Raw genomic sequence first — 24105 nt, 5'->3', positions numbered from 1 at the left:
TGACAACACACAAAAAGGTAAAAACAAACAAACAAACTACGCTTTCCAGTCAATATTGGTGGATCTTCTGGTAAATGTAAAGCATAGACCACTTGTTTTTCCCATAAGTGCTAGAATACTGCTGCATACAGTGAAATGGAGAATGCGTCACTGTCGATTATATGAGGCAATGATTGGTTGTTACACAACAATATTGCCTCAGAGAGGGGACACTGTTATAAAATCATATTGGGGGGGTTGCAGGACACCATTATTAATGAACAGAGAGGGGTAACCACAGCTTGACAGCTACGGCTACCCAGAGTCCTTCGCACCACCATTTCGCCGCCACAGCTTGGCTCTCCTTCCCTCCACAGACCCGCACCCCCTCCGCAGGGATTAACATATTCAAACACCTCCTAAAATCCAACATAAACTCTGCATTTCCCCTTCGCCTAAGGACAAGCATATGCAACCCTTGCCTAGACATCTGCATTTCCCCTTCGCCTAAGGACAAGCATATGCAACCCTCGCCTAGACAATTATCACAGACAATTATCATAAACTCCACCAAGTAACGCAGCCCATTTTTATACAGCCTTACCATTTTATACAAACCTTATACAAACTTGCTATGAACTTTTACCTTCTCGTGATTATATGCTTGCTTCTTGTGATTATATGTCTGCTGGCCTTATGTGCCTTAAATGTGAGAAACCCCTTATATCCCTTGAAAGGCGTCCCTCCCTATATGCCTAAGAACCTAACCACAACCTCAGTATTACTCTTGATTAATTAGACTAGTGTTCCTCTGTATTAGAAAATAGGTTTGTTAGTATCTCTTTGTATTAGAAAACCACTGTTTTATATTTTAGAACTGTATACGTCAGGATGTATTAGAAATGTTTTCCATACTTATTTTCTGTGCAACCCTTCTCTGACCCCAAGCCCCCCTGAAACCTCCCCATCACCGTCCCATACCCAACGAAGGAAGACACGGACAATAGAAAGATTAGCTTGACAACTTTATTCAAATAAATTGCCATCCTCAACGTAGCCCACCCTTCCATGGCCTGGAGGAAAACACTGCCGGGCGGACTTCCACCCCATGGAAATCGCCAGGAACTGCCCCACCTCTGCACCCATCTTGACTGATTGCCCTTCCTGCCAAACAACAGGGAGCACCATCAACGACAGGAGAAGAGAGATTGACATCTCTCCATCTGAAAGGAAGAGTCATCTCCGCACCCCGTCGCCCTTGTCTCCCCCTCCCTCCTAGTCCAGAGATTTCCATGCATGAACAGGAGGGTATATAGGGGGACTTCACCATTTCCCGGGGTTCCTTCCTTCTTTCCAGAGGCAGGGACCCTACAGCTGTAGCTTTGCATTCTGCAATAAAGGGATCAGTTTGTTTTTCCTGACAGCATCGTGTGGTCTCTGTCATTTTCCCGGCGGAGCTGAACTTAGTGCAAATTTTGGAGCTTCCGACCCGCGTCTGTCCTTCTTAAAAGGCAACGCATTTTGGGGTACATTTTTCATAACAAGATAAAGGTAAGCGTGTTGTAGTTATTATAATAGGATAGGAAATGGTCTAACTAGGGAATGGATCTGATTACATTTTTTGGTACTGACATATTTGGTGATGTAATCTGTGTTGCTTTTGGCTTTGCTGTATGCAGAGGTGTACCTAAGGTCCCTTGTGCCATTGGCAAGAAGCTGTATTGGCACTCTCCCCAGGAAAACAGCAACACTTTACTGCACACCTTTGTGCCATGGTGCGTGAAGAACGGGAAGCTTCTCCCACTTTTGATCTAGACCACAACTGTGGTGGCATGTCATTGTACACATATACATAATGCGCTCCATACTCCATAGATACCATGGGTGATTTTTGCCTCTCCCCCTGGGCATACGCTCCTGGCATGGGCCAGTTTCGCCAGCACCTAGGTAGGCCTCTGATTGTTTTGTCCTCAGTGTAACAAAACTCAGTGGTGATATACGCGTATTGCAACCAAAAGAAAATATTTAAGCATAGCATTTGCACTTTATCTAGGCGCTTCCTCTAAATGACCACAGGTTTGAAAATGTATGGCAAGTCTTGCTCTTTTATTTGTGAACAAACCAAGTCCTGACGGTTTAAAGAGTAAGCTGAGATAAGCAAGACATAGGCTAAACATACTCGAGTGACTACCCAATGTCAACAGATGCAGAATAGTTCCAATTAGTTTTTTTCCATTAAGTTTGATGGGAGGTGGCTTCCAGATTTCATTGTATGAATGTTGAGACAAATTATATTTTAAAGTGTCAGATCAGAAGTCGGGGGGTTGATTCATTTTTTAAAAGCAGAATTTTATCTTGCCTTTTCCTCTGGGAGTTTGGTCATCACATTTGATCCTCCCAACAGCTTGGTGAGATCTGTTAGTCTGAGGAATAGCGACTAGCCCAAGGCCATCTGGTGAACTTTGTTGTTGAGCTGGAATTTGAACTTCGTTGTGAAAACACCACATTCCTGTTGCTTTCAGTGTGTGTGACGCGTGGGTGTATGAAGTTGTATAGATGGTATAACTGCTGCGGTGGTTTTTCAATAATTGTGTCTGCTGAACTTCTACTTTATTGCAATTATTAGGATTATTTATTTATTACCCACCCTTCACTCTGAGATCCCCGGGGCAGATTACAGCATTTAAAACACAATATGAAAAACAATTTATCTTACCTTGTACATCGTAGGTTTCTCTTAATACTGTACATTTATTTTTATTTTTGTAAAATCCCTGATGATGATAGTATTGGTATTATTACTACCGCTACAACTATTACATACAGCCTGCCCTTCTTCGCAGTAGATCCCAGTAAGTAGGAAAATGTAATTACATAAACCTACAACAATTAATATAGAACCCATTTAAACAATAGGACCAGCTAAAAACCACAGCTAAGTCTGAAAAAAGCAGCTGACTAATACTGTAAAACATAGGAGTTATACAAAAGAAACTTCCAGAGTAGGACTTTGAGCTGGATAAAGCAGGGGAGAGACGGGTGTCTTGCCCCCTTTTTGTCCCCCGGTGCGCAGAATATCTGGAACGAGACTGTAATGTGGCTTGACATTAAACCAAGATGTTCATGCTGGTAGTGAGGATGCAGTGTCTTTTCCAGTATTTCAGGGCCACGAAAAGGCTGAGCCTATACCCTTTCCAAGGCTATTGTTTCAGCAAATTCAGTATGTTTGTGATTAAGTCAGCAGACTGGTGAACATGAAGGGTGTGCTGTTCAGTGTGGAATCACTTCCATCTGTTGCAAATTCTTGTCAGATGTTGGGAAAACAGCAGGCAAACGCTAATGGCAAGTGGTTGTATCCATGTTCCAAGGAGACATTATTTGTTGCATAGGCTTATATTCTGCTGTTAATTGAGTTAATGTAGTTTGTTGTTTTTCGGTGTGCTCATTTATTTGGGCTGCAGTCTGGAGAGCTAACTGTGCATCTAGCAAGGCCTTGTGCTTACGTCTTGCCGAACAGCAGCTTCCTGCGATGGCTCGCAGCAAGCCATTTTTGAAATTCTGAGAAATTTTGAAAAGCAGCTTGCAACGTTGCTGTGTGGGTGTGGAGCTGCCCTCCAAAGAAAAAAATGGAGGGCCACTCAGGGCACCTAAAGGGAGGGGTGAGGATCCTGCTTCAAAGGACTAGGCACTAACAGTAATTAAAGTAATTAAAGAAAGGAGGAGTGATCCCAGAAAAGGAAGATCTGTGTTTGTTTATCAAGATTTAAGTACCAGGTGGCTACTGTCTCCTACTTTCAGGAGATTGGTACTAAAATAAGCATAGACTCAAGCTGATTGGTAGGAACACACCCTTTAAAGACAAGTGGAGTGGGGTTTAGCCATGCTTACTGCACAAGTAGTGTTTGATTTCAAAACAATGATTGAGAATCAGCATGCACAATGAGTTTCAGAAGAAAAGCACCCCATGAAATCCTAAACTCGTGGTGACACTTTGCCCATTCACATTGGCTGAGTTTAGATATAACAATAAACAATGGTTTGTTGATAAGTGCACAAGTCGTGAACTCATGTGCTCCTCTGCTACAGCCTCAAAAAGAAAAGTGGAAGCTTCTGTTTCTGATTTCAGTTAACCACAGTTTAGCATTGTGCCCCTACCCTAAACAGTGGTTAATATACATTATGGTGAGCTGAAACAAGTTGCCACAGTGATTAAAAGACAGTTTTTATGACTTGTTGGATTGTTTTAACTAACCGTAGGTTAACTGCAGTTTGTAAAGGTTCGGAGAACTGTGGCTAGTTTAAAACAGACATTTTAAAAATGAACTCCTCCTACTGGCTACATGGTGATGAGGTGCACGTGAGCCCCAAGCTCTGGAGGGTTAGGGGACCCCCTGGAGCAAATCGGAGGGCACATGTAGCTAAAAGGGATAGGAAGGGGAGGGGAAGTCCCATTACATCTGCTGGCACAGTAATCGGGTTTTACCCATAATGTCTCACTATCTGGTGAACCAGTTCCTTACCTACGGTACAAGACCTAGTGCAGTGTGGTGAAGAGGTTAATAATAATAATAATTTATTATTTATACCCCGCCCATCTGGCTGGGTTTCTCCAGCCACTCTGGGCGGCTTCCAGCAGAAATATTAAAATACAATAATTTATTAAACATTAAAAGCCTCCCTAAACAGGGCTGCCTTCAGATGTTCTCTAAAAGTCTGGCAGTTGTTTTTCTCTTTGACATCTGGTGGGAGGGCATTCCACAGGGCGGGTGCCACTACCGAGAAGGCCCTTTGCCTGGTTCCCTGTAACTTGGCTTCTCTCAGCAAGGGAACCGCCAGAAGGCCCTTGGCACTGGACCTCAGTGTCCGGGCAGAACGATGGGGGTGGAGACGCTCCTTCAGGTATACTGGACTGAGGCCGTTTAGGGCTTTAAAGGTTAAGCTGTGAACTCCCAGCTGAAATATCATTTCTGACATTATCTCTCTGTTTTCCCCCCTGCCCCATTGTCTGCATTGTGGGGGGTAATAACACTAAGTAAAGATATTTTAAAAGTCAGAGTTTTTATTGTTCTATTATAAAATTGTTACTTAAGAGTTTATGTTTGAAATATGTATATTTTATTCTATTTTATTCACCAAAATATATTTTGAATGTGGGGAATAAACTGCTCTTCTTTTCTAGTTTGTAATGATTTTAACATTATTCTGTATATTATATTATTCAGTTTTGTAATGATGCAGTGTTTTTACTGCATAATACAGTGTTGATTATTGATAATGTGAGCCAGTGTAGATGTAACATCATTTGCATGAGTGTGCCCTCTTCCCCAGGGACACTGAACCCATAGAAGGTAATTTGAAGTATCAACATTCAGTTTTAAGCTAACCGTAGTTTCCTGTGACATCCAAACTACAAGCTCTCACGCCAACCACTTGTGTAAGCAAGCGTCAAGTCTTTTGTAGTGTTGCTGATGAGTTGTTGGTACATGTGCATATCAAAATGTGCTCGCATCAGTTCTCTCCTCCATCCTCCATGGGATACATCCTGAGAAAAGCTGGGGTACTCTGAATAAGCAACGGAAATGTAATGTTTGTATATGAACACCATGACTTAATCACTGCAAGTCTGAATTGCCTAATCAAACTCTGGAGTAACTAATTTACTATTTTTAACATCTGTATCACTGGAGAAGACCATGAGTTTGAAATACATTTGGCAATCATAACTGTTATTCACCATACATACTGGAGATTTGAACTGTCATTCCCTGCCTGTGCCCAAGGATATAGTTTTTCAAACAATTTGTTGAATGTATCTATTTTCACTGGCAACTGTGGGACCAGATGTGCTCCTTAGGTGTCTGGTTTGGCCAACGTTTGCTGATCCCTATTCTAGGAATTCTATCCTGAGATCAAGAAGTTTCTATACTACAGATAGATTTTGCTTCCACATCCTCGGAACCTAGTAATTGGGCACCTTGAGTACCAAGGAATTCATGCAGCCATTATTATTATTTCCCATTCTGTTATTTACATCCTAATCAGTTGTCTTTATTTGCTGCTGCTGCTGCTGCTGCAGCAGCAGCAGCACAATGAATGGAGGTCTTTCTTTCATGAGTTTACAAAGATGCTTAAGCTCCCTTGTTGATTTATATTTGTTTAGAGCTCTGAGGGGGGAAGGTTTGAGTTGCCACGGTAGAAATAACTTTGCTTTCAGAAGCACAGCATACTGCATAGCAAATCTGTTGAAGAGGGTGGAAACAGACAGGAAGGATACTCTTGTGGTTATTATGTCTGTTGCCATCACTCAAAAGGCTAGGTTTCCATTTTGCTTGTGCCACCTACTTCCATTTATACTGTACTTCACTCTTAAGACTTTTATGAATAAGCCATTTACGACCTTATTTTCAGAGATCTTGTTTTCAAGACGTTGTTCCAGCCATTTCTGTATGGTCCAGCTTTTTATAAGCTAATAGTAGTATAGTAACATTTTTCTATTTCACCCAGGCAATTTGATTTTCCAACGTTTGTGAGTCTAAATTCTTACCTACATGGTCACTATAGAACTGCTATTGTTACTGCAGCGTGCTTGCATGTTTGTCTGTCTGTTTGTTTGTTTGAAACATTTCTATCCTGCCTTTCACTAAGGGTAAATAACAACAATAAAGGCAACAGAATATTTATAAATTGGAAAACATCTACATAAGCTGACCTGTTCCCTCCCCGTCCTTGGTACATCCTTGGTGCAGGTTGCCCCTCCTTACCCTTAACCATGGTTTAGAAAGCATTAGTACCACCTGTGGCTAACACTAACCTCTTAACCTGGGTTCAAAAACATGTTGTCAAATTAAAGCTGAGATTTACTTATTTAAATATGTGTATTCCACCTGATGTTGGTCTGACGCTCAACATCAAAAACACTAAGATCATCACCTCCTGGCAAATAGAAGGGCAAGAAATGGAGGCAGTGAACTTTCTTGGATTCCATGGTCACTGCAGATGGTGACAGCAGTCACGAAATTAAAAGATCCCTTCTTCTTGGGAGAAAAGCAATGACAAACCTACACAGCATCTTAAAAAGCAGAGCCATCACCTTGCCTACAAAGGTCCGTATAGTTAAAGCTATGGTTTTCCCAGTAGTGATGTATGGAAGTGAGAGCTGGACCATAAAGAAGGCTGACAGCCGAAGAATGAATGCTTTTAAATTATGGTGCTGGAGGAGACTCTTGAGCAGGGGTCAGCAAACTTTTTCAGCAGGGGGGCGGTCCACTGTCCCTCAGACCTTGTGGGGGGCCCGACTATATTTTGGAAAAAAATATGAACGAATTCCTATGTCCCACAAATAACCCAGAGATGCATTTTAAATAAAAGGACACATTCTACTCATGTAAAAACATGCTGATTCCCGGACTGTCCGCAGGCCGGATTTAGAAGGCAATTGGGCCGCATCCGGCCCCCGGGCCTTAGTTTGGAGACCCCTGCTCTTGAGAGTCCCATGGACTACAAGAAGATCAAACCTATCCATTCTGAAGGAAATCAGCCCTGAGTGCTTACTAGAAGGACAAATCATGAAGCTGAGGCTCCAATACTTCGGCCACCTCATGAGAAGAGAAGACTCCCTGGAAAAGACCCTGATGTTGGGAAAGATGGAGGGCACAAGGAGAAGGGGACGACAGAGGACGAGATGGTTGGACAGTGTTCTCGAAGCTATGAACATGAGTCTGACCAAACTGCGGGAGGCAGTGGAAGACAAGAGTGCCTGGCGTGCTCTGGTCCATGGGGTCACGAAGAGTCGGACACGACTAAACGACTAAACAACAACAATTCTACCTGTTATACACAAGGCAGTACACACAAACAAAAGAAACCAGAAGTACCATAAAACTACAATTCATTATAAAACAGCACCCACCGCATCACAGGTAGGGAAGTGAATCTGGCCAGTGGCCCAGATTTTTATTTTCCCCCATTCCCCGCAGGCCAGCAGGTATGACTGGTGGGTTGGGAACTCTCCCGTCAATCACCTGAGGTCAAAATTATGTTGAGTGATCCATTTTTGCCTGCATGGCTTGAACTTGAACTGTGTCAGCAAAGGCACAGCGCTTGGCAAGCTCAGACAACTAGCTGATTGCCTGCGCTTGCCAAGCCTGGCCAGAGTGATTCTAGATAGATTGTAAGTGATGCTTCTGCTCTTCTTGTCTTCACTGCATCTCTGCAGCTCCTTTAGTCTGTGCGTGGTTAGATTTAGCACATTTTTGTGGCTGGACATTTGGAGCATCAGGGATGCTTCAAGCAGGTGTGAAACAGCCTTCATGCCTTCTCTTGTCTCTAAAGTAGGCCTCTCTGCTGGCAACCGCAGATATCAGTTCTAAGAACTGGCAACTTTTTCCTCTATGTAGTGTTGCTGCCAGGGTAGGACTAATTCAGCAGAATTAGCAGCAAAGCTCTCTAATCACAGCAAGGCTAGCTTACCAAATGCAGAAGAATGTGAAGTAATGCACATTACAATCTAAAGGGGTGGGGGTGGGCCTTTAAAGACCATTAAGTCAAGAGTCTAAAATTACCTAACTGCACCAGTGTCTTCATTTAATCCCTTCCGTGTGTGGGATTGCATGGGGGAAACGTCTCTGTGAGCCACTTACGGAAATGCCTGTCTGTGTACAGCCCAGTTCACTGGAGAAATCTTGGAAGAAACTAGCTGCATTGCAAGTGTAAAGTGGTCCTAAAAAATGGGAAACAAAGGTATCATTAGAGAAAAACACAGTTCTAAACTGAATTAAATGTATGATGATCTCAGGTTTGGACTGCGGGGTGAACAGCATAAGAGATCACTAGGCACATATATAGACTATTTACAGCACTTCACCTCTGTTAATTGGAAAATACTGGCACACCCTTACTTTACTATTTTATATTTTCTGAAAACACAATATTTTATTTTACAGATGCTTCATTAATAAAAGCACGATAGTAATAGTGTTGCATTTCTAGGACATAAAAGAGCTGCAGAGAAAAACATAATAATAAGCTACTATCTCCAGCATTCACTAAGGTGTAGTGTAGCATTTCATTACTTTCTACATGTTGTAAGTGCTGAAAACCATGCTTTTCAACAACTTCACTCCAGAACTTGATGTTCATGAGACTGGTTAAGACTTTCACAAATGCACGTCCAATATGTCATGAGCTATTAATATGTTATTTCCTACTAGGCTGGTGAAGCTTCCTTTTGAATATTTGTGTGTGTGCGTGCGCGCGCGAGCTCAGGATCCTAACAAGGAATCTTTTTATCCTAAGTGGAAGTGACTTCAGTGCAAAATACAGCATGTAAGCTACAGTGTCTAGTGGCTGATCCACCCTAAGCTATTAATACTAAAAAGTGTTTTAACATATTGAGAGCCCTAATATTAACCAATCCAGACAGAAAACATCTTATTTATGAATGGGAACACTTACCGGTAGATGCGGTAAGGTGAAATGACTTTCCATGGCAACTCTGCCCTGAATGCAGAGAATAACGTTTGGTAGCCTTTCAGTTTGGGCGTAAATTATATGTTTCTCATTTATATTTTAAGGGAAAAAATGTTTGGTGCAAATTTAGATAAAATTTCTCTCAAAAGGAGTGTGGGAAAAGTTGGTCAGTTACTGGTAATAGTTTATTTTTTATCCTGATAATTTATGTTTCTCATATTGAGTGCTCTCATATCAATAAGCAGATGCAAGTCTCTAGAACAATATATCTTCCCTGCCTGCAAGCAATCCACATCTAGAGGCAGAAGTTCCTGCTTAATAAACTGGACAGATGCATTTTCAAAATAGCTGTTCCTTGAGCTTAATATTGTGGCAAAGATCCATAAAATTACCAGAACACAGACGACACCTTTAAATCTACGCTCTCATAGGCAATATTTGTAGAAGTAATTTAACTTTTTCTTTGCATCAGTTTCCTAACTTCAGTAGGAAGAATGTCTGCCTCCAAGGGTTGCTATGAGTCTTAGTTAATATTTGTAAAGCACTTGACGATAAGTAAAAAATAAATATTAAGTACTTGACAAAGAGCAAAGGCTTGGCCTTGCTCCAGGTTGTAAGTAACTCATCTTCCTTAGCCTGCCAAATGAATCTAAACTAGTCAGCGATGAGACCTGTTGAGTAAGACATTCTGTCAGTGTGCAGCTGGTAGAGGTGATATAGACGGAAATTATGAATGTGGGGAGGGTTGGGTCATGGAGAGGTTTCCTGCCTCTGCTTGCTGAGGCCAACCCCAATGCAGAGCCCCATTGCCAACTTTATTTTAAGTACAGTACAGTGTACATTTAACATATTACACATGCAGGTATAGCACATCTATATCTCTGTCATGTTTTGGTTGTGCCGAAAGCCTCCTGTGCTCCTGTGGTGCAGGATTGTCTAAATTTATGACTGTAGGCTTTGGTTGCCCCAGGCTTTGCTCTCCTCCCCACACCAGCCCCAGAATAATTCAGTGTGAAGTGAAGTGGCTTGTCCCCAGAATGTGGTCACTTTCTGAGTCACATAGGGAAGGGCCATAGGTCCATGCTAGAGCATCGGCTTGCATGCAGAAGGTCCAATTTTCAGTTCCTGGCATCTCCAGGTAGGGTTGACATAGACCTCTGCCTGAAACGCTGGAGAGCCACTCCCAGTCTCTGTGGACAATGCTAAGCTAGATGAAGCTAATGCTCAGACTTTATAGAAGTCCTATGTTCACTGACCTGTTAAAGCTCTTTTTGTGTGTCATTCAAAATCATTAACTTGCTCATTTCAGAGTAGCAGAGGACAATGAAGGGCCCTGCCCTTCTGAGTATCTCTTTCCAAGGCTGAGATCATTTCCATATTCTGGCTTTTCCCAGGACCATAAAGAGAGAAACCATGTTGTTTGTTTGTTTGTTTGTTTGTTTAGTCATTTAGTCGTGTCCGACTCTTCGTGACCCCATGGACCAGAGCACGCCAGGCACTCCTGTCTTCCACTGCCTCCTGCAGTTTGGTCAAACTCATATTGGTAGGTTCGAGAACACTGTCCAACCATCTCGTCCTCTGTCGTCCCCTTCTCCTTGTGCCCTCAATCTTTCCCAACATCAGGGTCTTTTCCAGGGAGTCTTCTCTTCTCATGAGGTGGCCAAAGTATTGGAGCCTCAGCTTCAGGATCTGTCCTTCTAGTAAGCACTCAGGGCTTTCCAGGGAGTCTTCTCTTAAACCATATCAGTCTCCAAATCTTAATACTTTTCTGTGTCCATGCACATAGATCAACAGATCATGAATGGTATGTGGAGATGCCAAGCCATTTAATTCTGTGCTTCCTTCAGGATGGCTTCCGCCATATTTCCAAGTGTGTCAGTGGCATCCAGTTGTCCATGAGACTTTCTTTTACGTACACCAGATTGTTTCTTTTCCACACAAGGTGTAAAGAATGGCTTGATGTCATCATTTGTTTTGACAAAGCAAAGTGTTTCTTCTAATCACAACTTGTTTAAACAGTTTCCTGTATTAAGAGATAAGTAGCTATTTTATCCCTGACACAATCAGATTACATAGTACCATGCTGCAACAGTTTCTGCATGGGAGGTAGGATCAGGAAAACTGAACAGGTTTGGCCTTGCCATGTGTTTCATAGTAGAAAAGGGAAGGAGGGAGGGATCCTGATAAACCGGGACATAGGAAGCAGCCTTATAAACAAACCGTACTGCTGAGCCACCTAGCAGCTAGCTGAATATTGCCAACACTGACAGTCAGAAGCTTTCCAAGGTTCAAGACTAGAGTCCCTACCTGGAGATGCTAGGATTGAACCTGGGACCCTTTGTACACGAAGCATGTGTTTTGCCACTGAGCTGCAGTGCCCCCTTAGAGAAGCAAGAATTCTCTGGGAAATATGCACAATTCAAATACACTTTGGGGTACTTCTACACAGCAGCCATGCTGGAAAAAGGAGGACTTAATGTGTTTGTCTCCTAATGCATCCAGTGATTGCTGAATTGTTGTTATCATCATCAGTTTATTAATCACCTTCTCTACAGCTGTCTTAAGATGTTACACAATACAAACAAAAACAGTTAAAAACACAAAGAAGTAAATATATTTAAAACAAAACTGACTCCACTTATCCAGCTGCAAAATGAAAGGTCTTTCATTGTTTCCAGAAAGTGCAAGCTTCTCTCATATCTCATCAGGACTGCTATTCCATAGAATGGGGGCAGCCACACTAAAGGCCCTGCTACAAGATACTATGGAGCAGGCTTCTGAGATTGTTGGAGCTTGCAAGAGAAGCTCTTCTTGCAGACCACAGCCGTCTCCCAGGCATATAAGGGATTGTTTACCAGTCTTGGTAAATATAGCTAAAGTGCAGAGGAGCTGAAAGAAAAGAACTGGTATCTGGAGGGGAGGGGAGCAACTTATTTGGAGCCAAAGGCAACTAACTTAAACATGGGGTGGGTTAATAATGAGTTTTGTTTGGCCGAATTTGTTTTCTTTTTGTAGAATTGCCAGAGGCTACCAATGCATTTTAACAGTGAAGAGCACATGCCGTTTAAAGTTTGTTCAAGGATCATCTCTTAAGGGATGGGGAACTTGTGGCCTTCCAGATGCTCTTTGACTGCCAACTCCAACTCCATCAGCCCCGGGCAGTGTTTCCAATAGTCAGGGATGCTGAGGGTTGCAGTCCTACATCGGAGAGTAACAGCTTCTCGATCCCTATCTTAAGGAATAATTAAACTGTTCTAACTTACCTTGAGTACACACTCTTGACTGTCTTACTTGATCAGATTAAGGTCTACCTAATAAATCCCAACAACTGTTAACATGGCTACTGAAATAAAATAAAAAAAATTCCTTCAGTAGCACCTTAAAGACCAACTAAGTTTTTATTTTGGTATGAGCTTTCGTGTGCATGCACACTTCTTCAGATACAGTGAAATGGAAGTTTCCAGGCACTTATGTAGAGAAGGGGTGGGGAGGGGTGGGGATGGGGAGGGGGGATCACTCAGAAGGGTGGTGGAAATGGGTGATTGACTGACTGATAGCTGTTGATGACCGCAAACGACTGCAAATGGTCAGTCAGTCAATCACCCATTTCCACCACCCTTCTGAGTGATCCCCCCTCCCCATCCCCACCCCTCCCCACCCCTTCTCTACATAAGTGCCTGGAAACTTCCATTTCACTGTATCTGAAGAAGTGTGCATGCACACGAAAGCTCATACCAAAATAAAAACTTAGTTGGTCTTTAAGGTGCTACTGAAGGAATTTTTTTTATTTTACTTCGATCCAGACCAACACGGCTACCTACCTGTAACCATGGCTACTGAAAATTAGACAGTGTCTACTTTCTGCCCAGCTCTGCTTAGCCGTACTTTGGATAAGCTCAGGTTGGGGTGGGTCATTGGCTGATAAATATTGGCTCATATCTGTTACATACAATTAAAGCAAATGTATTTGTTAATAGTATATCTAACTTGTGGATTTTATATCCATGTAACTATCTTAGCTTTCCTGAAAGAATCTTAGGGTTTTTTAGTTGGGTGAGAATGTGGCAGTGCCTTATCACACAAAGTTTTTGTGATTTCCTTGGGAGATAGAATGATGGTTTAAGGTCCGTTTAGATGGATCTTGAATGCTTTTTCATGCCCAGGCAAAGAAATAAGCATTACAGTCATACCTTGGATCGCGATTGCCTTGTCTCCTGAACAAATCAGCTCCCGAATGATGGAAACCTGGAAGTGAGTGTTCCGGTTTTCGAATGTTCTTTTGGAAGTCGAACGTCTGACTTCTGATTGGCTGCAGGAGCTTCTGCAGTCAATCAGAAGCCACAATTTGGTTTTCAAACATTTTGGAAGCCAGATGGACTTCCAGAATGGATTCCGTTCGACATCCAATGTACGACTGTACGTGCAATTGTGTGCTTGTTCTGAGTGAATGCCACTGAATTCAATGGAGCTACCGTGTTTCTCCGAAAATAAAGACACCGTCTTATATTTATTTTTCCTCAAATAAAAACAAAACACTATGGCTTATTTTATGGCTACGTCTTATTTTTGGAGAAACAGGGTAATTCCCACATGTTTCAGCCTTAGAATGTTCTCCTGTAATTCTTCTAATTCCTGTAATTCTAAATCCACTGTTCAGTGATTTATTTTTATGTGTCACGATTTATTTTTATGTGTATCTGAGGAAGTGTGCATGCACATGAAAGCTCATACCAAAATAAAAACTTAGTTGGTCTTTAAGGTGCTACTGAAGGAATTTTTTTATTTTGTTTCAACTCAGACCAACATGGCTACCTACCTGTAATGAAATTATTCCTTTGTCTTTTTTACCATTAATACAATATGTTGCAAATGTCACATAGGAATAATATAAACCAGTTGGCCCATTACAAGAAATAAGAAGTCATTCCTTTGCAAGTGGAAGAAAAGAAATAAGGATTTTTTGCTTAAATCTCATTTTGTCATCCTAGTTTCTGTGGGTTAACACGATGCTGAATTACTGTTATGAAAGGTTGGAGAAAACAGCTACAGTTGGACGTAATGTAGGAATGTGCAGTGTAAGCTTCACCCCACAGCTCTGTCAATGCCCTTTAATTCATCCATTATTCTGGACTTGGCTGCTTGCTCTTGAGTGATGATCTTTAACTCTGTGGTGGTGAACTGTGAATGGGGTACTTATGAAAAGTGCCAGACTGATAATCCTGGAATATGAAGTCATTGCTTTATCCATATAATGCACAGGTACTGAGTAGGCAGCAGTACTGAAACCTCACCATGCTATCCCACAAAATAACTTGGGGTTGACAGGAAAGCTTTCCCACTCTGCTTGCATAATCCTTCATGTCTACTGGAAAGAGTAACCAGAGGTTGCCAAAGCTTTGCAAAGAGAAACAGGCTGCTTTTCTGTGACAAAGTGCTGTTTACATGATAACAGAAGTTCCATTGTCATGTGTTGTATGTATTAGTCCCTGTTTCAGTTTTATTAGTATCATTATCTTCATTAATTCACATATCCTGGTTTGCTTCAAGTAGTTCATGCAGGCCCCCTTCCCCTTTTATCCTTTGGTTAGGCTGAGAGATAGGGGACCCAAGTCCACTCGACAAGCTGAGTGAACATTGGGACTTGTCTCCCTAATCCAACACTCTGGCTCTTTTTCCTCCCCCTTTCTCCATGGAATCTGCTCTTTCACCACCGGGAGCATGTTTCGGCAGAGGAGGCCTACCTAAAGTAGATCTCTCCTTGTCTCCGGCCTCCACAGAATCAGGACATCCTGCCCTCAGTTGGCAAAGCACAGAGTGAACCAAATAGGGTTACTCTGGACAGATTGATGGCATCATTTCACTCGATCTTACAACTAACCAAATCAGTTTATATCACAATTGGAATATGAGATACAGGTAACTTATAACAGAGGGTTATACTGTGGTGCCTCGCAAGACGAAATTAATTCGTTCCGCGAGTCGCTTCGTCTTGCGATAATTTCGTTTTGCGAAGCGCGGTTTGCCGCCGCAAAAAAATTTGTCCTGCGAAGCACGGCCAAACGCTTTCGTCCTGTGGGTTTTTCGTTGCGCAAGACATTCATCTTGCGAGGTGCCACTGTATAGTCAAAATAACGCCTTATTTATTATTTATACCCTGCCCATCTGGCTGGGTTTCCCCCACCACTCTGGGCGGCTTCCAGCCTTGGAATTGTGCCCATGTGAGCAAATTACCTTCCGGATCTGGTGCACTGAAAAGCTTACAAGATCTCACGGGACCACCCACGATCTCATAAGATGTCAAAAGAACCTTCCGTAGCCCAGTAAGCAAGGCGCAGAGCTTAAAAGCTCTTTCCACACCAGGAAAAACCCTGTGCAAAAAGAGCTTTTAAGCTCTCTGCCTTCCATGCATCAAGTATGTACAGTTGAAAATAAACAAGGTAAAATAAACAAGCTAAAAGTACATAAGTTGCAAGTTGCCTGTATTGCTAAAAAGCTTGGTTCATCTGGATCTGTACATTCCCTTAGAGTGTCTGCATGCGTAATTCAGCTTTACCCTGAGCTGTAAGAGCATCATGGTGGTCCCCAGAGAAAGCCTCTGTTGCATGAATTAGCACTGATCCCAGCACATGCAAGTCGCAAGCAATTCTGTTTGTGTTCGCAATTGTCTCTAGTAAAGATCCCAAGAGTAATATAGCCAATTCTCCACCTGTAAGATACAATGGTGCCTCGCTAGATGAAATTAATTCGTTCCACGGGTCCTTTCTTATAGCGAAAAATTCATCTAGCGAATCCCATAGGAATGCATTGAATTTTTTTTTTTTTAAAAAATTGCCCATAGGAACGCATTAATTGAATTTCAATGCATTCCTATGGGAAACCGCGATTCACTAGACGAATTTTTCGTAAAATGCATTCGTCTAGCGAGGCAAGCTCTGCTCGAAAAATCCTTTCGTTAAGCGAAAATTTCGTTAAGCAGGGCATTCGTTAAGCGAGGCACCACTGTACATGTTCATTTGAATGTGTGCAGTGGTGCTGCAGCAGGTCTGGTAACAAAGAGAGAACTTTATTAGCATCAACATTACTTAGCATTTGGTGCAGATGTCACACTAGACCATGGTTAGGAGTCAACAAGGGAAGGAAAAGGGAAATTCTGCTGAAGAAGAGGGAACTAATGGGTGCACAGCCCAAAACATAGAGTTGCATTCAGTGTAGTACTAAGGTTAACAAATTATCAGTACAATGAATTTTCCTTACACTACAGAAAGTTCTCTTCCCCCTACACTCCAGAGTTTTGAAATTTAACAGGATATAAAATGTTAAAATGAACCTGATAGGCCAAATCTGGCACAAATGAATTGCTGTACTCCATATGTTTTATCACAGTTTTACTGGGTCTTATCTTTGTCTCTTCTGGGTGGCTTTACTTTCTAAGAAAATTGAATTTATCTCAACATTGTTCTCTGCAGTGAGGACCTACGGAAGGAAGTGCGCCAGTTGAAGCGTGAACTGTTAGCAGCAAAGCAAAAGAAAGAAGAAAATGCCTCCAAACTAGAGGAGAATAAAATTGAAGGTAAGAGATATAATAAAGGCAACACATGTTTACACTTGTATACCAATGCAATGGAATAACTTTCTCAGGAGGACATGGTGCCAAGTATCCTCAAGAGATCCAAATACCTTGTTCATCCTGTGTTCAAAAAAATACAATTTTTTTCAGTGCCGAAACCCCAGCCAGTTATTATCCCATATTTAACCTTCCTTTGCTAGTCTGTTGATTTAGAGTGTCTCTCCCAGCCATACTTTTTACAGAAGTATTTATTGAAATGTTGTCAGGGTACAAGATCTTAAATAAACTCTTGTGTCCTGATCTCTTCTAACCCTTTATATTTTATTTATTTTTATTCTATTTATTTTCATTGCATCTCTGTTCCGCCTTTCCTTGCAGAACTGTAGCACTTCCATGACAACTTATTTATTCTTTATTTATTCCTTATAATTTACGTCATCTGACCCCACTGTGTTAATTCCTATGCTCCGTGCCAGCATCTTCTGCTGCTGAAGCAGCAAATGCCACCAAAATACAATAGTTATCCCCCTTTCAATCTTTCTTTTGTAATCTCGCTGCCAAAACAGCCTAGGGTTTAAAAATGCATTAAAATACCTCTGACTGTAAGGTACAGAATGTGTGCAAGAGTCAGACTTCATAAACCTAATTTAAACAGTGGGGTTATTGCTGATGTTACGCCATCTGAAATAAAAACAACAAAGAGCCTTGTGGCACGTTAAAGATGAACAAACATATTGTGTCATAAGCTTTTCTGGGCCAGAACGTCCTTTGTCAGCTGTTTTGGTAATACTTAGTTTAAGGAGAAAAAGGATATTCTTGCCATAGCAGAGCTAACACCCTGCCTAATGTGTTGTTGATGGGAAAGCGGTGAAGAAAGATTGGAGAACTTTAGCAGGGATGGCCCTCCACATGTTGTTGGACTCCAACTTCCATCAGCATTAGGCAGTATGACCAGTAGTCAAAGATGGTGCATTGGTAACCTTGAGGCTGGATTACTGTAATGCGCTCAATGTGGGGCTGCCCTTGGGTCTGGTTTGGAAGCTCCAGCTGATGCAGAATAAGGCGGCCAGACTGCTGAAGGAGATTACTGGTCAAGAACGTTTATACCATTGATAAAACAGCCACACGGACTGCCCATCTACTACTGAACCGGGTTCAAGGTTCTTGTATTAATTTGCAAAGCCTTCAGCAATTTAGGTCCAATTTGGGTCCCCTTAAACCCAGCTCATCCTCTGAGATCCTCTGCATAGTCGTTCCCTGAGTTGGTGAGGCTCATTTGACAACAGCAAGAATAATGAGTCCTTAGTGTCATCAGCCTAGTCCTTTGGAATATCCTACCAGCTAAGATTCAAAAGGAGCCTCCTGTGCCAACTTTCAAGTGCCTGCTGGGAAATTTCTATTCCGCCAGGCCTATACAGGCAGTTAAGAACACATCCGTTCCATAAAGGTTGATTGGTGTCTGTTTTTAACTATTTTACGGTTTTATATTAATAAGATGAAATCATGGGAGCTGGTGGGCCACTGTTACCCCCCCCCCCCCGGTACTATAGGGAGTCAAAGAAGAGACAACTCCCAAAGGATTCCCTCATATATAGGCGGAGACTCTGGTGATCACCAAGTCCAGTGAAGGTGAAATTGAATGGACACGGGCAGACACACATTCATGACTGAACTCAGAAACTAAAGTAGAACGCTTGGGGATCCCAATGTGAGATAGCTGTCTGGTGAAGCATCAGGCCATGTTGAGGCCTATCTAACTACCGTACAAGGCCAGGCAAGATAGAAGAGGAAAGCCCCAGAGTTTGTGGATGGCACTGTCTTAGATATTTTTGGCTTCTGAGATGAAATATTTTCAGCCTCATTCATGCATATCTAAGAAGATACAAAATGATACAATCTGACATTCCGCATCTCACCCTTTTTTTTTTTACCATTAAAGAACAGTAGTGGTGGGATACCATTTTTTCTGTAAAGGTTTGCCATAAATTATCCTGAGCCTCCCTTCGCATCTCACTTATCCAGCATTCAGTAGGCTGGTCCTTTTATTTTTGTTTTTCTTATGTCCTCTTGGCTAAATTATATTTCTAAATCCCCCCTCTTGTGTCTTTGAGGTTTTTTGTGCTTTATTCAGATTGGCAGCCAATAAAGCTGAGCCCCATACAGATGTAGGTTTAGGCAAATTATCTAATCTGCTTTCAGAAAGGTAAGGTGTAAGTTCCTTTCTGGTGCATTATCAAAACAATGCCTCAGTTGTGAACTGACAACATTTAGACTAGAAAAGGCAACCTGAGCTTTGAAAATAAAGAGGGGATTAAAACCAGTGGTTATTTGAGATACACCCCAGGCAATTCAATCATTTAGAAGTTTCTAAGAGCCATCTTAAGATTGGATGAAATCAATAACAGAGCTGTGCATGTAGAAACTGAGATGCCTGCACCCGTATTTGTGTTTTTAAACGGAGCTTGGTGTTTTTAAAACACATTATTTTTATTAGAAAATGTTGATCTTAAGCCTTAAAAGATGTCCTATCACATCTGTTATGGGTAATATGCACTCAGGTACTTTCAAGGGCATCAAGCTAAGAATAGTTTTGAGCAATATGATATGCCTTTATACAGTTGAGCAGTAACTTACTTCTCTGTCCTATTTGACCACTACCTACCTCAGGTAGGGTGTGTGTGTGTGTGTGTGTGTGTGTGTGTGTGTGTGTGTGTGTGTGTAAGACCTGAGATGAGTAAATCCATTCCTGCGTCAGGTAACATTGATATATATTGTGGGACTGGGTGTAATTCCAGTTCCTGCTTATTTCCAAGTGGGTGGAGGCAGAGATTAAGAAAATGTGGTGTAGTAGTTAGAGCAGGGGTAACCAATATGGTGCCCTCCAAATGTTGTTAGACTCCAACTCGCAGCAGCACCTTTGACTCCCAGCAGTACCTGTGAAAGTCATGACCATCTAGATTATTTTTTTTTAATATAATCAGAGGTTAGGCATGTACAGATTGACACAAGTTTGGAAACAGACGAATTCCTCATGATCGTATTACACACGTCTTCATTCAGAAATCTGCTCCATTTCCATATCAGTCTTAATACACACACAAATATATCACATTAAAATTCATATTTAACTACATATTTTATTTCAATATATGTATTTCTATATTGAATACACATTGTTAATTAAGGGGAGGGGTTGAGCTGGGAAGTGTATTACAGAACTGAAGTGTGAAGGAGAAGTATACTGATTCACACATTAGTCTAGGAAGTGTGGACCAGGTCACTTTCACTCCAGAATTTGCAAAAATCCAAATCTTCAAGCTCATCCCCGTCAGCTGCCTCAGTCTTTCCAGCCCTTTGGTGCTTTATGACTGTATATTATTCTACACCTTCTAAAGCTTTATTTTGAGTTTTATGTCAGTCACCTGAAATCAACACCTCTGACGTTTACCTTGAAAGTACCTATGGTGGTGGTTTTTCCAGCAACCGTTTTGCGCATTATGTTACATCTCTTCCTCTTTTGAAAGAAAGAAAATAGCCCAGGGGGCAATAATAATTTCACATACTCCTTGTATAAAGGGACTGGCAATGTTTCAAGATTTGTCAACGCTGTCCCATCAGATTACTACAGAACCAAATGCTATGGGGCTGATCAGAATCATTATTCCTTATTTGGTGCCAGCATTCATGTTGATGCCACTACTTTGTTGTCATACTTGACCCACCTTAATCCCACCAACAAAGATCTTCCCATAAAGCGCATGTGTGTTGCACAGAACCTGGTTCCCCTCTTGGTCCCTAGGAACATAAACCACCACACCAGTGTGGTATAGTGGTTAGAGTGTTGGGCTAGGACCTTGGAAAACTTCTGAGTTTAGATAGAGCCATCTTAGTGGTAGTTCCCTCTGCCTAAGGAGAACTGACCACTCACCACCACTCCTTGTAAGTTACTTAGAAATTTTTGGTTAGACAGTCTTTTGGTTAATTGTGAGATCTGTTCCTGGTGTTTGTTTTGATTGTGATGGACTGTCCTATTCTTCTCTGATTTTAATGAGAAGCTTTAATTTGGACCAGGATATATGTAGCATCTGGAGACTGGGGACACCTGAAGGACAATTGCAGAGGGATTTAGACCTAAAGATCAAATTAGTTTGATATTGCCAATGATGTGGCTCTCCAGACAAGCTTGAACAAGAAAAATTTCTGCTGTCCTAAGTCTAAGGAGTTTGGCTCTAACATACAGTATTTGTTTGACTTATATTTTGTAAACAGTTCTGATTTAGCATGAGGGGGGAGGCAACAGAAATGGTGAATATCAAAATCTATGACAGAAGGTGGAAGGAGTTTGGTCTGTTTACCTTGGAGAACAGACAATTAAGAAATGATATGAGAGCCATCTTAAGACATTTGAAGTGCTATTACATAGAGTGTAGAACCTGGAAGAACAGGCTAAAAATTTAAAAAGTTATTTCATCTAAATATTATGAAGAGTTTTATGACAGTATGAACTGTTGAACCATGGGATGGGCTGCCTCAGAATGCGGTGGACTCTTCTTTATTACATGTTTTTAAGCAGAAGCTAGATGACTACCTGTCAGGGATGCTGTAGTTGTGGGTTTCACATATTGGCTGGGGCTGGACTAGTTTGCCTTTGAGGTTTGCCTAACTCTGATTGCATAAAATGGTGAAATGCTCCAGCCAGCATGGTTAGACCATAGGTTTGCAACATAATTTACAGGAAGGCTGGACGATGTTCATTAAATAACACTTGCATCCACTTTAATGGCATATGAAGCAGTTGTTTTAGATTACTCCTCAAGGAATAGAGATCCTCAAAACATGTTGCAGCTATGTTTACTAGAAATGAGGTACTTAATATACAGTTAGCATCAGTTGCTTCTGTTTCCTTTTTTCAGTGTCCAATCCTTTCTGGCCCTGATACTTCATAGTATTTAGGCAAGTATGGATTGAACATCACCTGCTCTTTTTAAAAAGAGTTTTGAGGGGATATTACATGTGGATTTTGGCAAATAATTTCAGTGTGAATTTTTCACCAAAAAAAAGTAGTGAGGGATATTTTCCATATGCAAACAGAAAGGGCTTCTCCCCTTTGTCTGAAAATTAGTTCATGCTCATTACCTTTAAATATCTGTTGGGTTATATTATATGAGAAACCCTTGGGGGGTTTTCAGTGCAGTGTAAAGTGTCTTAATTTTTATCGCTCTTTTTGTAGATTCTCAGTTGAGATTCCCCCACCTCTTGCTGCCCTAAGGGCAAAAGGTCTGTCAGTTGAGACTGTAAATATGAAACAGAGCTCTCTGTGTGTTTTTATTTCCCTTTTCTGTTTGGAGCCTTCTCTCCAAAGACCTGTCAGCCTTAGGTCTTGTGCCATCCATTTTAAAAAATTGACATCTGGGTTCAGTATAGATTTACTAATCTGCAACCTAGTGCATTGCTTTCCCCCCTATAATTATCTGTCGTTTGATCTTCTGCTAGTGTCATTTTGTTCCTCAAGTTTCTGTGCCCCATAATTGTTTAAAAACCATGCCTGAAGTATCATTCTGGTTGCAACATTGTATGTCTTCTTTTTCAGAATAATTAGTTTCATTGTAAAGGTAGTTTAGGGGAGGGCAAAACTGAAAAAACAACTAATTATTACATTTATTGCTCAGTATAATAGCGCTCTGATTAAACAATAATTCAAGCTTGTGGTGTGTATTTAGTGATGCCCCCATCACAAAAACACATGCCTTCCTAGGGTTGTCTTTGTACAATAAATGCTGGTATAGACATAACAAACCATGGCTTATTGGGTTGGTAATGAGTCGTATGTAAGCACACTCTCTGCTTCCTCTGCCCCTTCTTTTCTCCCCTTGTACATCCAGCTTTCCTGGAGATTTCCTGATGACATTTAAATAATGTTAAAAAAATATTTTCATTTGGCCTGCCATTCCTAATATGACTGCAATGATTTTCATCCAAAACAACCGAGTGAGTGAACAACTCCACCAACAACTCTGATGCACTGCTACAACAAATACTTAAATAACTTGCCTTTTCCATATTCTGTTATTCATGTTTGTTTTTTTCTTATTAGCATGATGAAATCGGTTAACAGGTTGTTGGTTTTTTTTAAAAAAAAGAAATGTGCTGTTCCTTGTTGCAGTGATTTGTGGTTTCCTCAGCCAAAAAGACAGGACAAAACAAGAAAGCTGTCAATAGTTCCCATTAAACATAAGAGCAGCAGCTAGTTCTAACAGCTGGAGAGGCTGTGCCTGGGGCAGCATCATTCAACATCCTGTAGAGCTAGTCTTGGGCACTAAATAAAAGAGTAAAATAGATTAAGACAAAGGATTGCTGAAAGCTGCTGGAAACCTGAATCCAGTCTTGCCAGTGAAGGAGACGTTTGTCTCTTATCTTCTCACCAGTCGTTTGTATAATCTTTTGATCTTGTGCTAGTCTGAACCAAATGATCTCAAGCCTAATTCATTTAAATTACTTTTCAGCTTTGATGAATGCATTGCACTAGTTCATTAAATTTGCATTTTTTCCTAAATTTGCATTTCTTTCCTATGATCATTCATTCAAATAATTGAGCATACAGGCCCTCAAACTGCTTTCTTCACACATTTCCTTTACAGTGGTACCTTGGTTGTCGAACTTACTCCGTTCCGGGAGTCCGTTCGACTGCCAGAACCGTTCGAAAACCAAGGCACGGCTTCCAATTGGCTGCAGGAGCTTCCTGCACTCAATCAGAAGCCGTGGAAGCCACGTCGGATGTTCGGCTTCCAAAGAACATTCAAAAACCAGAACACTTACTTCCGGGTTTTCGGCGTTCAGGAGCCAAAACGTACGACTACCAAGGTGTTCGAGAACCAAGGTATGACCGTATACCCTTGATAAGCATATATCTTCGGAGTGGTAGTGGTATTGGCTAAATAAATCATTTGAAATTTAAATTTGTTGTACTAACATTAGGCTGGGTTTGGGGGAGAGAGGACAGAGAAGAAGGGAGTTATAGTGAGGAGTTTGCTAGCCAAACTGAAGCCATGAGGACTATAGAACTAGGCTAAAGTTAGACATATAGGAAGCTG

General features: G+C 41.4%; 1 protein-coding gene across 2 annotated transcripts in view; it reads left to right on the top strand.

Moving 5' to 3' along the window:
- The window catches only part of CWC27 (CWC27 spliceosome associated cyclophilin), a 120953-nt gene that overhangs the window by 63619 nt on the left and 33229 nt on the right, over positions 1–24105 (top strand). For both annotated transcript variants that reach the window (XM_035100352.2, XM_060280267.1), the window contains exon 11: positions 16914–17017. In XM_035100352.2, coding sequence (XP_034956243.2) covers positions 16914–17017 — 104 coding nt within the window. The remainder of the gene's footprint in view (positions 1–16913; positions 17018–24105) is intronic.

This window comes from Zootoca vivipara, chromosome 11 (genome assembly GCF_963506605.1).
Source record: "Zootoca vivipara chromosome 11, rZooViv1.1, whole genome shotgun sequence".
In the NCBI taxonomy this organism is placed as follows: domain Eukaryota; kingdom Metazoa; phylum Chordata; class Lepidosauria; order Squamata; family Lacertidae; genus Zootoca; species Zootoca vivipara.
Note: the sequence above shows the minus strand (reverse complement) of the source record. Positions and strands in the feature narration are given on the sequence as shown.